The sequence below is a fragment of the Echiichthys vipera genome (genome assembly GCF_963691815.1).
Source record: "Echiichthys vipera genome assembly, chromosome: 17".
Lineage (NCBI taxonomy): Eukaryota > Metazoa > Chordata > Actinopteri > Perciformes > Trachinidae > Echiichthys > Echiichthys vipera.
In genome coordinates, this window is record NC_139842.1 from 10,570,473 (window position 1) to 10,586,466 (window position 15,994).

Genomic DNA, 15,994 nt, shown 5'->3' on the forward strand with positions numbered 1-15,994 from the left:
TCGCGCAAACATCTCGTGACACTTAGTGTGGTGAGAGGTGCGATCGCTCCTTCTGCACAGTCCTCCACCGACACTCATCTCCCTCCACTGTGCTTTCATCTTACTGCGTTTCCGCCCTCCTGCCAATGGCTTTGTTTTGCTTTGAACATCCATAATTCTTAAACACTGTTCATCAAGATTGGTTGTTGTAAACATGTCATTTTTGGATTTTTGAATACAATGTCTTTAAATAGCTGCAATGCTCACGTTTTCAACTTGCATTGCCGTCCTCAAACCAGCACATCATCTAATGTGACCACAGCTGAGTACATATCACTCCATTGATCTACAGCATATAGAATGGCCATTGTTTACCCAGTGAGAAAAAATGTTTAGTCATTTTTATAGTGCATTGTTTCTTATGTACAAAACAAATTGAGAAAAAAAAAAGAAAAGTTCAGTGGCAGTGTTTTATGAATTTGGTCTGCTATAAGTATGACTGTGCCTTTGGAGGTGGTAGAATGCAATTCAGATGTTTTTAATTTTAAAGATATAAATTAAAGAATTTTTAAAATTGCACCCTTGATTTGTTTTTCTTGAAGTTAAGCAAAATGTGTCAGTTTTGAACAGGAGGTGCAGTTATACATCTCAGTACATTAGCATTTATAGTCTCTGCGGTAATAGACAGGGTGAAATCCTTTAAAATTTGAGAATGGGGGGGGGTGGACATAGACAGTCTACTATCACTCTATAATATTATGTTTTAAATACTATGGGTGCAATATGCCAGTTTTCCTGGCACAAATATGTTTCTGAGGTTCTGGTTCCAATGTCTAGTCTACATGCAGATGGTCAAGAAAAAACAAGTCTCAATAAGATGCTGGGCCACCCTCAGCCGCCAGACCAAATTGGACTCATAGGATTGTCCCCACAGATTGCTTTATTCTGTTAATTTTAAGAGATATCATTTATAAAATATATTTTTGTCACCAACTTTAATCTTTGCACTACCGATAATTCTGAAGATGACTCATAGTGACATCTAGTGGTGATTTATCTCAACTGCTTCTGTTACATCTGGTGACAGTAGGCTATGTTTTATACCGTTTGTAAAAGAATATTAAAGACAACAAAACGTTCAACACACATTTTTAAAGTAATTGGCATTTGCCCCATTTTAATTCAGAGTTTTGCTGCTGCTGCTGCTGGTGGTGGTCATCTATTAACAATATCAACACTGCTGCCAGAGGCAGGCTCACAGCTGCCATTCGGAATACAAGAGTAATACCTGATACATCTCTGTAAGTCAAAACCAACAGCCTTATATTGCTGAATATATGTACATATACAATATATCTTAAGGTGAGACACATTGGAAGAATAAATTTCATTCTGTTACGCACAAAGACTGTGGGAAGGAGAAAAGATCAACACATTCTTTTTGGCATCCATAAAAAACAGAGATATACAGTTGCCTCAAGATGAATGCCCACTAGCAATATGTGTTGTTTTTAAAAGGTTTAGCAATCGATTTTGGAGTTTTCCAAGCAATATGAGACAACCAGGATGGTTTACATCAAACCAGTCTCCTGAATTGACATTTTCAGAGGTAAAAGGTGCTTGAATAGCAGAATGTGACATCAGTGCTACATAAATTGAGGAAAGGGGTTAAAAAAAAACCGTACTGCTTTATGTAATGATCCTCACACTGGTGGATATTTATGGCAGGGCTGTTAATGGGAAGTCTAAAACAAAGATGCCTAACCTGGTGTAAAAGCCCATAAATCCTGCAACCTATGAACAATTTGAAAAAGTTTCAACTTTCAAGGACTCTAGGCCTCCCCAATAAAAACACTCTGCTCATAACTTGCACGTCACCAGCAGAAGACTGCAGGTGACTGGTGTCCCTGCCTGTTAGGTGCCTTACTTTTAACTGCTTTGTCATCTACCTCTAGCAGCTTTCAGGTGGTATTGGTCAGCCCACATGCATGAATCAGCGCTGTAGAATTGCATTTGTACACTGTAAAACTGGCTCACTCGTACAAAATACTGCAAGTGAACATGTACATAAACAAAATAATCCAAATGTACTCAAAACACCCTCCTCACCTGAGTGACAAATTCATTTAAAAGAAAAAAAAAACACTGAGCAAATCAACTGAGCTTTAAAAAGGATTTCTCTCATATATATATATAATCACCTGTTCCAGATACACAATTTGATTATAGTCCTAATAGCTATGTGCAATTTAATATAACAGAGACGTATGAAGTGCTTTAAAAATGAGATTTAGAAGTTCTAAGACGTTAATAAAAGGGACATGAGATAGATTTATTGGCAACTCCTCTGCAATAAAGTATGTATTTCAAGGCTTCCATGTTAATAAAGGTTTGAAGAAGCATGGAGAAGTAGTTTACCTGTCATGGCGGGATTACCAGCCTTCTCCCTCCCCTCTGCAGCAAAGCACTGGAACATTTTGTTCAGTTCCCATTAGTATTCAAAATTATCCAGGTGGTGTTTGGTGATGAGGAAGGGTCTAATTTCCCCTAACAAGAAAAAAAAAAAAACCCAAAACAGGCTAGATCATTTCCTTAGGGTCAGGGGTCAAGAATCAGGGCCTTCAGGGTCGTCATCTTCATCCCGTCTCCGATTCTCTCCCGAGACCTTCTGCCATGAACTCTCACTGCGTCTACAATACAAATAGTTGAAAAGGAAGTGCATCCTTTGTGTGAATACCACTGAAGGATTGACTTCTCATTATAAACTCTAAAATGTATTCATTTCAGATAGATACAATGGAAACCTCTGTGTCAGATACAGCAGGCAGAATGATACCACAGAAACATGATGAAAACCTCGCAGTAGCGTCTTTACCAACCTGTCCTTGCTAAGGAGTGGCTGGCTGGCCGGGGACCTGTCCTGACTGTCCATAGTAAGCAGCCTGTTGCCTATAATACTCCGCCCAGGCTGCACTGTAGTCTGGCTGGCCTCCCGTTGCGGACGCTGCTCCCCCAGATGCTCCTGGAGCTGCAGCTGCTGGCCCAGGAGCAGAGCTACCTGCCTGGGCTGGAGGTGACAGACAGAGACATGACCCATCTCACCACTGCCTTTCTTTTTGAATTTTAGACCAGCAATAGTTCGCCATACAAACAAAACAAAACATCCTGTATCACAAATCCATACAACATACCAATTCTTAGTAGAGTATGTAGTGGAGGGTTTAAAGTGACAAAATGAAGCATACTACCAGCAACTAACTTTTGTCAATTTTTGAATGCCATTTTTCCCAGAATGCAATACGCAAATTTAGTATGATATGAAACATTAAAAAGTTTAAAGCGAAACATGCTGACAGTTTTACTTAATAAATGACTGAAAACAAATAACAATTAGTTAAGTACCAGTGTGTTGGATTTTGTTGCCTCGACCAGTGACGCTGCAGACTGCAAACTAGAATTGTCGCCTTGTGGCTGAATGGCTCAGCCAGGCAGTCATGTTGCAGTTTATGTTTTAATGTGTTGAGTGTATTTTTGGGCAAAACATGGATGTTTCACATACATCTTCAAACCGACAGCACAGAAGTTCTAAACAATCAGCACAGTTTCAAGATCAGTGCCACCAATTTAGTATCCGACCAAATGTCTCCTCTTCTGTTCCTGAGTTATGGTGTTGAATAATGGCCAGAGAAGTGTTTTTGTAGTGAACAGTGAAGTTGACCTTCTGGATATAAAATGTCATCACTTCATTATTTTATACTATTAGACTTTTGTGTAAAATATACTCATAATAAGAAAACATTAATGATACATTAACAACAATATTAATAGTGCCACAGGTAACAAGAATGGGATGTACGTACATATGTACGGACAACCTGAACACATAATTAAAAAAAATCCATCTTTTGTTAACAGAAGGTTAGGTTACAGATGATGTTATTTGCATTATCCTTTTATCAGCCTCACCCATCTTCTTGTAGTAGTCCTCCCAGGCCTTGGTGTAGTCTGGCTGGCCCCCCGGTATCTGTGCAGGCTGGGTCTGGTCCCCTGAAGTTTGGGCACCTCCAGCTGGGTTAGCTGGGTACTGGGTGGGCACGGCCCCCGGCGGCTGCTGGTAGTACTGAGCGTAGTAGGCCGCCCAGGCTGCATTGGGGTCATTGGCTGCTGCCTTGCCTAGAAAAGATGCAGGTTGGAGGGGGTGAGGTCCTCATAGGGTGAGGGTGAGCCCCTGCTACTGGCCTGGAGACCGGGCTTGGAGACCAGGGGGGAAACAGAGACAGGGTTAGCCACAACTGCTTAAGATAACACATTTCCATCAGTACTCCTGTTGACCTTCCCAGATTTAGAGCAAAAAAAGTGTCATTACTCATCTGAAGTGATTGGAAGGGTAAAGTAAAACCTACAGCCTGGGATGAAGGTACTGTAGCAGGGTTGATGCATTTTGAGCCAACATGCCTAAATGAGCAAAAAATAAACAGATCCCTGAAAACCAGGAGAGGCAGTGAAGTCAAAGGGTGACTCACTGTTGTCATGGGGTGCCTGGGGCGCCTGGGGCTGCCACTGCTGGAAGGTGTTGCTCCAGCCCTGAGGGTTGTACTGGTGAGGACCTGGAGGACCACCACTAATGAGAAAAGAAATGTTTAATCATTAATAGCCTCTCAGGGTCCCTGACATGATGAGAAAATGTATCTTCTGCTTCATTAAATCTACACAAACAGTAGTTGTGGCTACTCACTGTGGTGGTCCGGGTTCCCCTGGTGGACCGGGATTGTATGGGTTTGGGCTGAAGGGACCCATTGGACCAGAAGGAGCTGGTCCACCTGGCCCCGGGCCCACAGGACACAGAGGACCCTGGAACACATGACATAATCACATCAAATGAAGAAGAACAAAGAAAAGCGTTGGTTTCCCTATATGTAAATAAAAAGGGCAGTGGTAAGTGCCTCAATCTTCTCCTCAATGAGCTGTTTGGCGTGGTCAATCTGCTGCGGTGAGCCCCGAATGATAAAAAGCTTAAAGTTGGGGTCTCCATTGGGGGGCGGCTGTCGAGAGATTTCCACAAAGGCTCCTGTCTGCTGGTTGATTGACTTGACGTTCTCTCCTCCCCGGCCAATCACAAGTCCACACTTGTGGGCAGGAATAGAGAAGGTCATTTCCCCTCCAGGGGGCCCCCAACCGCCTCCACCTCGACCCCTGTTGCCTGCAGGCATGCCTGGAGGACACGGGGGACCCTGTGGATGAATAGGAGAAAAATCCTTAATGGCATAATACTTATACTGCTGATGCAAAGGCGTAAACAAAAGCATGTTTTAGACATGCATGTGTAAGAAAGATTGACCCGTACCCCCTGACCCTCCTCCCTGACCCTGATGCTCTGCAGCAGCTCGTTGATGATCTGGGCAGCGTGCTCGCAGCAGTCAGGGGGACCACTAACGTGAGCAATCTTATCTGGACCAGTCCCATCATCTGTAAGAAAAATTTAATTTAGCATTTAGCTATATTTTTGAATTTTTGAATCACACCCCAACTTTGTAACTCAAGACTTCACACAAACCAGGTGTAGGCTACCTACTCCTTGTGGTCTAAGATCTATGTCACTTCCTGTTGTAATGCCACTGTTGTCTTTTTAACACATTTTTGTAATAATGCCTTAACAGGAGAGCAAAAAAAGAAAGCAAGATTAGCAGTGACCGATATTGGCCGATGCCAACATTTAAAGACCAGGGTGGCAGATATATAGTGCTGATATCATGTTTGTGCATCTGATAAAATATGACTATTTAATACCTTGTTTGAACTGAATCCTAACTCCAGCATCGTTCTGGATTTTCTTGATCATCTCTCCGCTGCGCCCAATGACCACACCGACTGAGTGTCTTGGCACAGGGATCTGATTGGAAAACAGAAGTTGTAAAAAAAATTCAAAGAAAATGAATGCCACTTCTAAAATGGCTGCTCCCACACACACAAAACTCACATCAATGCCTCCACCCATTCTGGAGCCAAAGTCATTTCTTTCACTAAAGCCACCGTGTTCCCTGTCCCTCAGAATCTCCTCCACCATCTCCTGGGCTTGCTTAAAAAAAAAAAAAAAAAAAAAAAAAGGAAGACATGATGATTACAGTACATGGGCACATCAGCACCACACATTTATGCCGAGCTTGAGATGATTTTAAAAAATGTACCTGGACTTTGAAGGGTTCTCCGATAATGCGCAGGGGCTTGTCAACGTTGGGTCCCTGAGAGGCGTCCTGGATCAGGATCATCTTCACCCCTGCACGCTCCTGGAATATCACACAAAGATGATAATTACGTGTGTCTTCTTGATGGACACTACTGGAGTATAAAAATGCTCCGATTCCCATATTACACATCTTACTACACATCCGTCAAGATAATTGCAATTTCTAAAAGACAAAAGCTATGCAATGTACCTGTAGCTGTTTGATAGTCTCTCCTCCCTTGCCAATGACAAGGCCAGCCTTGCCAGCTGGGATCATCATCTCATGCATCGAGCCGTTCTGCCCGTTGGTCGACTCCTCATAAGAAGAAGGGGGTGTACCCCTCCCTCGTGACACTATCTCATCCAACTGTCTTTTGGCATTCCTAGCCGGAGGAGAGCAGGCAAGTTACTCCACATCCATTTTACAGAATCATGTAATGGAGCCGATATAATGGCAAGCGACACTAAGAGATTAAAGGGGTAGTTTGGATATTTTGAAGTGGGGTTGTGTGAGGTACTTATACATGGTCAGTGTGTTAGCTACAGTAGAGTCAGCTGACCACTGCAGTACAATTCTTCTGTTTTTTGACTCACCCCTGTTTCTCCAAAGTGGGAGTATGCTGACTCTTACTGTGGGTAATACACTGACTATGGATATATACCTCATACAACCCAGCTTAAAAAAAATCCAAAGAATTCCTTTCAGCAATATTTACATTTAAAGCACAAAAGAATCATTTAGGAAATGTTTGATTAGGCCAAATATTGTTTTGAGAACATTTGATATATTCCAGCCCTGCTATCGCTTCTGACTCATTTTGTGATTGGATGGACACAGGGCAACAGACTTCATCATAACTTATCATTTCTGAGGTTTCCACATAAAACGGCATTTCCATAAAGCCTGATACTCACTGAATGGAGTCCTGGGAACCAGTGAGAGAGACTCTCCTGTCTGGAAGACCTCCGCTGTCTGGACACACGTGTAGTACAGATGTAACCTATGAGTTCAATGTAAAACTGGATGATTGTTTAGGCTAACTCTACAGTGTGCAGACCATACCTGGAGCTATCTGAACCTTGCAACCTGACTCCTGTTGAATCTTATTGATCTGTTCCCCTCCACGACCAATAACTGGGTGACAAAGAGAGAGCAAACGTGTTCTGTTTGTGTCTTATATCGCAGAAACAGAGTGGCATCAATATGTGCTAAAACAGAGTTGAGCTGCACTCACTGAGTCCCACCATGCTGTCTGGTACACTGAACTCCTCTGTGCTGGAGGCGGGCCTGACACAATCAGCAAATGAGAATCACAATGAGGGGAAAGGGAGGAAACTAATCAGGTGAATAGACTTTCTGGTTGCATTTTTGCCACAATCTTGTTTTTCTCCATGCCATAATACAAAAGCCTCATACTTAAAACAGTATGTTTAAAAATCAACTGAAAGCTATGAGATCTCACCTTTGTTGTGCAAGAGCAGCTAGCTGTGCACCGATAGCTGAGATGGGACAACAACAGAAAAGGAGGGAGAGAGAAAACAGAGCAAGGGACAAGGTTTTAGATTACTGGTGGACTGTGGGAAACACACAGAGGAGGGGAGGCATGGACGGACAAGGGTAAAGGGGGCAAACTACTGGAACAGGAGAACTGCACGACTGGAAGTCTGTGTTAAAGAGTGTCATCTGTGAGTTATAAACATCACAAAGCAAAAAGTAGACAGAGCATAAAATAGCGAGATGAACTCACACGATGCATTGGCTGAATCCAAGTCAATCTGTGCAGCCAGCTTCTTGCTCTCCGGTTCATCTTTCAGGCAAGGAAACAAATACCTACTGTTACTGTACAGAGAATAACTTCTGCATCTAAAGCCATCATCAAGCGTGCATTAAAGAGGTCATCATCCTTTACATGTATACACTTTTGTCAGTGCAGTCACCATACCTGCATCCTCAAGATGTCGTTTCTGTGCAGTGAATTGAAAGCCATCTGATGCAGTGCTGTTGTTCATCGGAGGACCAGCATCACCCCCAATCTTAGCTGCAATCTGAAACACAAACATAAAATGATTAACCATGACAATGAGCTACAGATGTTTGCCCTTTCATTAGACCTTTTCTGTCGTGTTCGGGTCAAATCTGAACGATTTCCTACTTTCATTAATCACAAATATTGATTTTTACATCTGATTGTCTTGAGGCCTTATGATATCCTCCACACTAGGCATTTGAACATATATAATTGCACCGTCACCACCGTCAAAAATGGCCGCCATCGGAAATGAATGGGTGACCCTAGATTGTGATACACAACCACAAATCCACCATCACCACACCATCACTGAACCACTTTAGGAATTAATTTTTGCCCACCTCAATAAGCATCCTAAATGCCTCAGGGCCAAACAAATTGTGCAATAGTACTACCGACCATGACCCATGGTGTAATACACCAGGGAGGGACGGTGTGTGGCGTGTGGCCTATATGTATGCATTGACTGTATCTCATCTCATCTCATCTTCATCCGCTTATCCGGGGTCGGGTCGTGGGGGCAGCAGCTTTAGCAGGGGACCCTAAACTTCCCTTTCCCGGGCCACATTAACCAGCTCTAAATGGGGGATCCCGAGGCGTTCCCAGGCCAGTGTGGAGAGATCATCTCTCCACCTAGTCCTGGGTCTTCCCCGAGGCCTCCTCCCAGCTGGACGTGCCTGGAACACCTCCCTAGGGAGGCGCCCAGGGGGCATCCTTACTAGATGCCCGAACCACCTCAACTGGCTCCTTTCAACGCTAAGGAGCAGCGGCTCTACTCCGAGTTCGATGGTGTAAGCACTGTTCTTCATGTGTGTCTCATTTTTACGCTTGGGATCTAAATCACTCTGAGCTGCATTTTTTTTGTTTGAAAGGTGATCTATAAATAAAGTTTATTATTATTATTCAAAATAAATGGCTTAGCTTGAAAACACGTGTTTATTCTATATTTATAATTTAATTCATTTGATTTTGTGATGGTTTATCTAAGGGGCTGCTAATAAATGTCTGTGACAAATGTTTGCCACCACACCTGACTTAATATCAACCACCCCTACGGTTACTTTGACCATCTTCTGTTAGTATTGTCATACCGTGTATTTAAACAGAAATTAACAAGTAAACAATCTTGCGGTTTTTGTGTGTCTTTATGACACAGTTGGGGGTCCATAGACTGTATAATGTATAATATACAGTCTATGGGCACACACTGTAATGTTATTTTAGCTAACGTTAGCTGTTAACGCACAACGAGCAGTGACATAACGTATCTAGCTTAGGTGTGGTATTATGAACGACCGTTAACTGAATAAGAATATCAACCTTTGTGTAATGCCCTGTCAACCATGTTAGCCCTGAAGCTAACTCGTTAGCCAACCCCCCCTCCTGTCACCTGCCGGGCCCGCTGCACCGCGTCCGCAAAAGCATCTTTCTTGACGCCTCCTGCTCCGTTCCCGAGAGCTGCCTGTCCGCCGGGAGGTGCCCCGGGTCCGTGTGGAGGCACCGCATCGTATTCCGACATGTTGAACAGAAGACAGGCAGAGATCAACGCAAGAGTGGGGAAAGGAAAGTCAAGAAACGAACGGGTCAAGGAAAGCGCCGGAGACACGACGGTGGCCGGGAGGGTGCGTTCGCGTTTTTATTACTTTATTTTTTTATTTTTTTTTATTTTTGAGAAGATTCAATGTAAACAATGCTTTTCTTACACGTTACAGCTATACACAATACAAAAACATGTATTATTAAATGTAGAAATAATAATTACATAAATTTTAAATGTAAAAAGACAGTAAAACATAGAAAAATGAATGAAGAATAACAAAAACAAAAATAGTAAGAGGTCTGTTAAACTAAGGCAGTACATTTAAAAATGCCTTAATAATTCAATAATTGTTGCCAATTTATTATTTTTTGAGTTTTAAGTTTTCCATAGTGGTCAAATATGATTTCAAATTTGAATTATATCATGGGGGTGATTTGTTAAGCCAAATCATTTTATGATATAGTATTTTGCTCGTTTATACTATATGTTTACATACATCTCTATAAAAAACTAACTGTAGTCTAAAATCACTGAAGCCATTGGGAGAAATGTTAGTTTGATGTAATAATATGTTGTTCACAGTTTTGTTTTTGTTTTTTTTACATACCAGACTACTCTCATTTTCAGAATTCATACATATTATTACATATGACATATTATTATTATTACAATGGTCCAAATATATTAGAAAACATGAACAACCTTTTCCCAAATCCAAAATCTCTTTGCTAAAACCACAATTTGTAATGTCAAACGTACACAGTGTGGAGTTGCTCCATAGACAATGTATTGGGAAAGATGCTTTAACGATCACAAACGATTCAGTGATTTAATCTGCACAGTTACTAGGCTTAACTGCTTAGTATTTCTCTTGAACATATCATAATCAGTACTTATGTTTGTTAAATTACCAGAAAAGTGGCTGTTCAGACATTGGTAACTCATACTACTGGATAGCTATCGATTTTCCTGACAACCATGTTTACAGTGCTTTCCTATTGTTTAGTATGTCGCCGAATGTATCTTAGTTTCTGTTTTGCTTAAAAAGAGTGTCTGCGAGGGTTTTTTACTGTGTCTGTGGAGACCCCGCCATGGAAAACAGTGTCTAACTTCATTATTTCTTTCTCTTGGAAAATCGGTTGATCCTCCAACTTCTCCACGTAACTGGCCGAGGCACTCATGCTGCCAACCCCAGAGGTGACATCAGAGGTCCCGACTCTCGTGCTCAGCCATTCAGACACCCTGGCACGTGCTCTTCGACTCCAAAATGTGCTCCCAACATCTGAGGGAAAATCTCCGCTCACTGAAAACCGAGTTGAAGGGTGTTAGTCAAAACAGCAATGCACGTATCTAACATTTTGAAATGAACAAAGAAAACAAATGACTTTCAAACCCACTGCTTGGAGTGTAGGCTCCATCCATACTAGCTGCCATTTTCACAGACGGTACCGTTGGTTCCTCAGGTTCTTGTGCGACAGCCTTCAACATCCGGTCTATTAGCTCTTGCTCCCTTTTGTTCCACTCTACTTGCCAGGACAGCGTTGATGGCTGCTTTTGCCCCATTGTGTCTTCGACTGCGCAGATGCCCTTGTTTCGTGTTATCATGTCAAATATTTTCTCATACAGAGTAATAGGAGAATCGCCACAAAAGCGACCGCTGTGGAGAGCATGGTATCTGTACCCGCACTTTTCCACAAGCCGCTTTAGGGCGCTGCCTTCTGCGGCGATGTGCTCCTCGATGGATCTGCTCCTGAGCCAGTCTCTCCAGGTGAACAGCACCATGCACTGTCTCCACACGCTCTCACTGAACGGCATCAAGAGCTCGACCGCCGCTTTGTAGTCGTTCTCTGTAAAGGCTTTACAGATTGGAACAACCAAGAGAAAGGCATGAGGGCCCGGAGCACACATAGATACGCTGTGCAGAATTTCACTCTTGAGCCAGTCGGGTGTCATTGCGTCTGTGAACCAGCCTGGTGTCTCAACGACTGAGATGTTCATTCTAGTATTCGTTTCGTGTTTAATGCACATCGTTGTTCTTCTTTGATCTTGGAATCCCTACAAGGAAGTAGCAAAACATAAAATCAAAAATTGTAACAACTAAAACAGACTTGAATCGATTGTTATCCTCCCAAGACTTGTTCCTTTGTTACCTCCTTGATCCAAGATGTGTCAAATAATTCTGCAAGAAGGATCGCGTTTCCTGCCATACTCTTCCCCGACTCTTTTCTTCCAACAAGTACAACCCTCATCTCAGGGATTTGCTGCGTCTTACCTGAAAAAATGTAAAGTTCTTGTTCATAAATAGTAATAATAAATAAATGAATCCAAACAAAAAATAACTTTGATCTTTGATTACCACTAAACAACTCCTTGAGGATTCTTGCTTGTGTTTGGCTCGTCTGCGTAATCCTTTTCGCCATCCTGTGCACAGACTCTTTCCTTGCCTCCATCATCTCTGCACTGCCGAGCTCCAGGTCGTCTACGTAATGCGGATCTTTGTTTCCTGCCCACATTTCTTCAATCTTCTCGAGGAGCTCTGTTACCTGCGTCTCATTTCTGCGGTTTGTGTTGTCCAGGACGTGATACATGTTCCCACACTTCTCTACAAGCCACTGCAGACCCTTCTCACTTTCTATACGCTCTTCCACAGTTTTCACTCCCAGCCAGTCACCTCGAGTGAACAGAACAATTGTGTGCTTCCAGACTTCATCCGTGAACAGACTCATGTGCTCCTGGACTGCTTTCTTGTACGATGCGTTAAACGCAGATGTCAGGCCGACCACGAGGAGCACAGCGTGGGGTCCCGGAGGGCACAGATGCATGCAGTTCTCTATTTCGAGTTGATCCATTGCACAGAGGTCCTGAAGGGTGTTGTTGTACAACCAGCCGGGAGAATCTACCACTGTGAGCTGCCTGTCTGCCACCATGCTGTGGCTTATTTCACAGTCCACAGTTGTTCTACCGTGGCAAACGTTGAATGCATCTTTTCTCAGAATAGTGTTGCCTGCCGAGCTCTTGCCTGACCACTGTGCTCCAACCATCACAATTCTCAAATGTGTTGGGGGGGTTTTGCCACCTATAGAGAACGTTGAACCAAATGAACATATTCAGGCCTGTAGCTTTGTGCATCATAATAGTATTTGTCAAGTTAACCAGCAAACTTTATTTTTGGCACTCTCAAACAACTCAAAAGACAACACATTCACAAACATTAGTAGTAGAAGTAGTACAGTTAGTAGTAATTAGGACAGGAACACAGGAGTTAGTCAGATGACATAGTAAAAAAGAGCGGCTTTCACCCAGGAGACCACCAGAACGTCCAAACCAAAAGTCACCATTGTCTTATTTTAACTTAGGAAGTATGTGAGTCAGTTAACTTGTATGTTATGTTACGTAATGTACGTAACATAGGATAGTTGTGTCACACAAGTGTCATGACGTGTTACGTTATGTAACAAACTATTTTAACCCAAATTACAATATTTACTAAACCTAACCAAGTTGTCTTGTTGCCTAAATCTACCACACCCACTCGTATCACTCACTCATCTTCAACCGTTGATCAGCAGCTCTAGCAGGGGACCCCAAACCTCCCTTTCCCGGGCCACATTAACCAGCTCCCCGGGCGTTCCCAGGCCAGTGTATAGACCACCTGGTCCTGGGTCTTCCCTGAGGCCTCCTCCCAGCTTGACGTGCCTGGAAAACCTCCCAAGGGAGGCTCGCAGGGGGCATCCTTACCAGAGGCTTGAACCACCTCACCTGGCTCCTTTCAATGCAAAGGCGCAGCAGCTCTACTGCGAGTTTCTCGCTGATGGCTGAACTTTTCACCCTATCTCTAAGGGAGACTCCAGCCACCCTCCTGAGAAAACCCATTTCAGCTGCTTGTACCTGCGACCTTGTTCATTCTCGTATCTCTCTACCAATGTTTTTTAAAACAGCGACGGATAAGTTGACTTGCTGCCATTGTTAGGAGTGCTAATTTAGGAAAAGCTCCTGTAGGATGTAAACAAGCTATGTATGGTGGACTTGCCGGTCTTGTAAGCCCATATTCACTGGTCACAGTTGTATGTATGGCCCAATAATAAAAAAATATACAGTAAATAATCCACTCATCCACACAAGAGCTGCTGTAGAAAGAACCATGGCTAATGAACAACCACTGTGAATAAATTAAGTGATTTTGCAAGATATTTGTGACTGACCTTCAATCAGGGCTCTGAGTTTTCTTCTTCTTGTCTGCACTTCTGCAAACCTCTTTGACGCTCTTTCAACCATTGCTTCCATCTTGTCTCTCAGAGCATTCCCTTCAGCGCCGTCAATAAAAAAGTGACAACCTGCATTTTTTGCAACCATTGCCTCTATTTTCTTGAAAAGCGTTAATACTTGAGTGCTATCCTGCCTCACCCTGACGTCGAGAACATGTGCTCGTTTTTGACATTGTTCAAGAATCCACTGAAGAACTGGGCTCGAAAGGATTTTGTATTTTAAACTTTGAACATGACATTGATAATCCACTGTAAACAGCACAATGGTGTGATCAAACACTTTGTGAAAAAGTTGCAGGTGCTCCTCTAGTGATGGTTTGTAGATCTCAAGGAATTCTAAATCAAAAGGAATGACTAGAAGAAAGGCGTGAGGCCCTGGGGGACACAGATGGACACTGTTCTTGATTTCTATCTGATCCAGCTTTGGGGTGTTTTCTCGTGGGTAGTGCCACCACCAGCCTGGAGTATCAACCACAGTGACTTGTCTGCCATGTACCTCCTGCTGCCTTGCAACACTCTGGGCGGTTCTTCTGTTGTTCTCAAAAACACTTCTACCCAGTATGGTGTTGCCAGCTGCACTCTTATTACTTGAATCTCCGATTAATTCTCTTGCACCTATCAACACGATCCTCAGCTCTGGAAGGTGATGACTTTGCCCTGGAAGAGAAACACAGTATTCTTTATAATAGCGCATTTTATTTAAAAAAAAAAGTCCTTTCTGTAGAATCAACTGATGTAACGAATGTGTGCCTATATGAAGGTGAGAATTATTGCAGCGCTGTTGTATTGGAAAGCTTTCCTTTCATTTAAGTGTACCTAATAAACAGGCAACATAGCATAGGAATATAAACAACAATGTCAGTACACTGCTACAAAGATGGACGTCTGTCTGTTGTCAGGAAGAACATTTTATTCTGCAAAGTTTAATACAGATCAGATGAAATACCTAGCATTTTTTGTTTATTTGTATTGATATGAATTCACAAGCCTATGCAGTGGCAGAGACTCAATTTAACTTTAACTTAATTATTTAACTTCACTTCATTAACAATTAATAAGCTTCCACTTTAAAAGGTACTCACAATTATGAGCACCAGGGAACAAATGAGGAACTAACTGCTACACATAGTTCTTGATTACTTCTGAATAATGCACAAAATGGCACTTAAACCAATAACAGATCATTATTTATTTATTAGACACCTAAGAATCTTAAAGTAATAATTCAGTATCCAGTATGATGCACCACTTTACTTGAGGGGGCACAATAATAGTAACCAATGGGACGGTCAAAATGAAGTTGTGAATCAGTACGTAACACGTCTGTGGAGCACTTTACTTAAGGGCAGGCACAAACTTGGTGAGAAATGGGAAATAAAATAAGAAATAGAAACTAATAGGTGAGTAATACAAAATAATTCAGAATCAAGAAATATGTAAATGGCCATTATAAGCATTCACAGATACCCATGAACAATTAGTAACATATTAGTTATTTAATATAATATCTAACATTTCTTTCTATATTAGGGAAATCATTAGTTATATAAAATTTGATTAGTAGTTAGCCATTAACTGCCTGTTAACTATAGCAATAGTTCCTCATTTGTTCCCTATTTGTTCACTGGTAATTAATCCAAAGTGTGTGCATCTTATTGTAAAGTGTTACCTATACATTTTTTTATGTCTAATTTAAATAGCAATGTGTAATTAAATGGTGCCTCTTAAATAAACTAAGAAATACATGAAATAAACAATTCAGTGTCCTGCCTGAATAGAAGTTACAGGAGAGCAATGTTGGCCAGTGTTTATGAAGGAAACTTACCAGAGGTGGAAACAGCATGGACATCAACCATTGTTGATTTGTTGAATTTTCTGCTTCCCTTGGGTAAAAGGCCAAATCAACAACCGCCTGAAGCAACACCAGCTACACTGCTTACTTATAGGGAACTCAGTC

At 42.1% G+C, this 15,994-nt stretch overlaps 2 protein-coding genes across 4 annotated transcripts; both read right to left on the reverse strand.

The window, feature by feature from the left end:
* Positions 1-1,177: 1,177 nt before the first annotated feature.
* Positions 1,178-9,807, reverse strand: LOC310960392 (far upstream element-binding protein 2-like). Of its 3 annotated transcripts, XM_083932088.1 has the most exons (18): positions 9,623-9,807; positions 8,146-8,248; positions 7,951-8,010; positions 7,666-7,702; positions 7,438-7,490; positions 7,266-7,337; positions 7,118-7,175; positions 6,414-6,585; positions 6,165-6,263; positions 5,957-6,055; positions 5,767-5,869; positions 5,324-5,445; positions 4,923-5,210; positions 4,715-4,830; positions 4,503-4,600; positions 3,946-4,152; positions 2,859-3,046; positions 1,178-2,669 (listed from the first exon to the last, which is right to left on the reverse strand). In XM_083932088.1, the coding sequence occupies exons 1-17, from the start codon at positions 9,749-9,751 to the stop codon at positions 2,868-2,870; spliced, it is 1,995 nt and encodes a 664-aa protein (XP_083788214.1). In that variant the 5' UTR covers positions 9,752-9,807; the 3' UTR covers positions 1,178-2,669; positions 2,859-2,867. The 3 variants fall into 3 exon arrangements, with proteins under 3 accessions (XP_083788214.1, XP_083788213.1, XP_083788215.1); XM_083932087.1 differs by having other exon boundaries at positions 5,767-6,055; XM_083932089.1 differs by lacking the exons at positions 1,178-2,669; positions 2,859-3,046 and having other exon boundaries at positions 4,132-4,230; positions 5,767-6,055.
* Positions 9,808-10,032: 225 nt separating this feature from the next.
* LOC310960331 (GTPase IMAP family member 8-like) lies at positions 10,033-15,979 on the reverse strand. The gene is made up of 6 exons (XM_083932006.1): positions 15,863-15,979; positions 13,975-14,694; positions 12,129-12,848; positions 11,923-12,044; positions 11,170-11,827; positions 10,033-11,075 (listed from the first exon to the last, which is right to left on the reverse strand). Exons 1-6 carry the CDS (start codon positions 15,891-15,893, stop codon positions 10,813-10,815), a joined length of 2,514 nt encoding a protein of 837 aa, XP_083788132.1. The 5' UTR covers positions 15,894-15,979; the 3' UTR covers positions 10,033-10,812.
* Between the last annotated feature and the right edge of the window lie 15 nt (positions 15,980-15,994).

Excerpts from the sequence above, each read along its gene's own strand:
- LOC310960392 (XM_083932087.1), bottom strand. The coding sequence starts at position 9,751 with ATGTCGGAATACGATGCGGTGCCTCCACACGGACCCGGGGCACCTCCC. Across the intron at positions 4,601-4,714 it reads GGGGAACCCGGACCACCACA|TGGTGGTCCTCCAGGTCCTC; the intron begins GTGAGTAGCCAC and ends TTTTCTCATTAG. Across the intron at positions 4,153-4,502 it reads CCAGGCACCCCATGACAACA|GCAAGGCAGCAGCCAATGAC; the intron begins GTGAGTCACCCT and ends CATCTTTTCTAG.
- LOC310960331 (XM_083932006.1), bottom strand. The coding sequence starts at position 15,893 with ATGGTTGATGTCCATGCTGTTTCCACCTCTG. Across the intron at positions 12,045-12,128 it reads CCTCAAGGAGTTGTTTAGTG|GTAAGACGCAGCAAATCCCT; the intron begins GTAATCAAAGAT and ends ACATTTTTTCAG. Across the intron at positions 11,076-11,169 it reads TGGAGCCTACACTCCAAGCA|TGAGCGGAGATTTTCCCTCA; the intron begins GTGGGTTTGAAA and ends CTCGGTTTTCAG.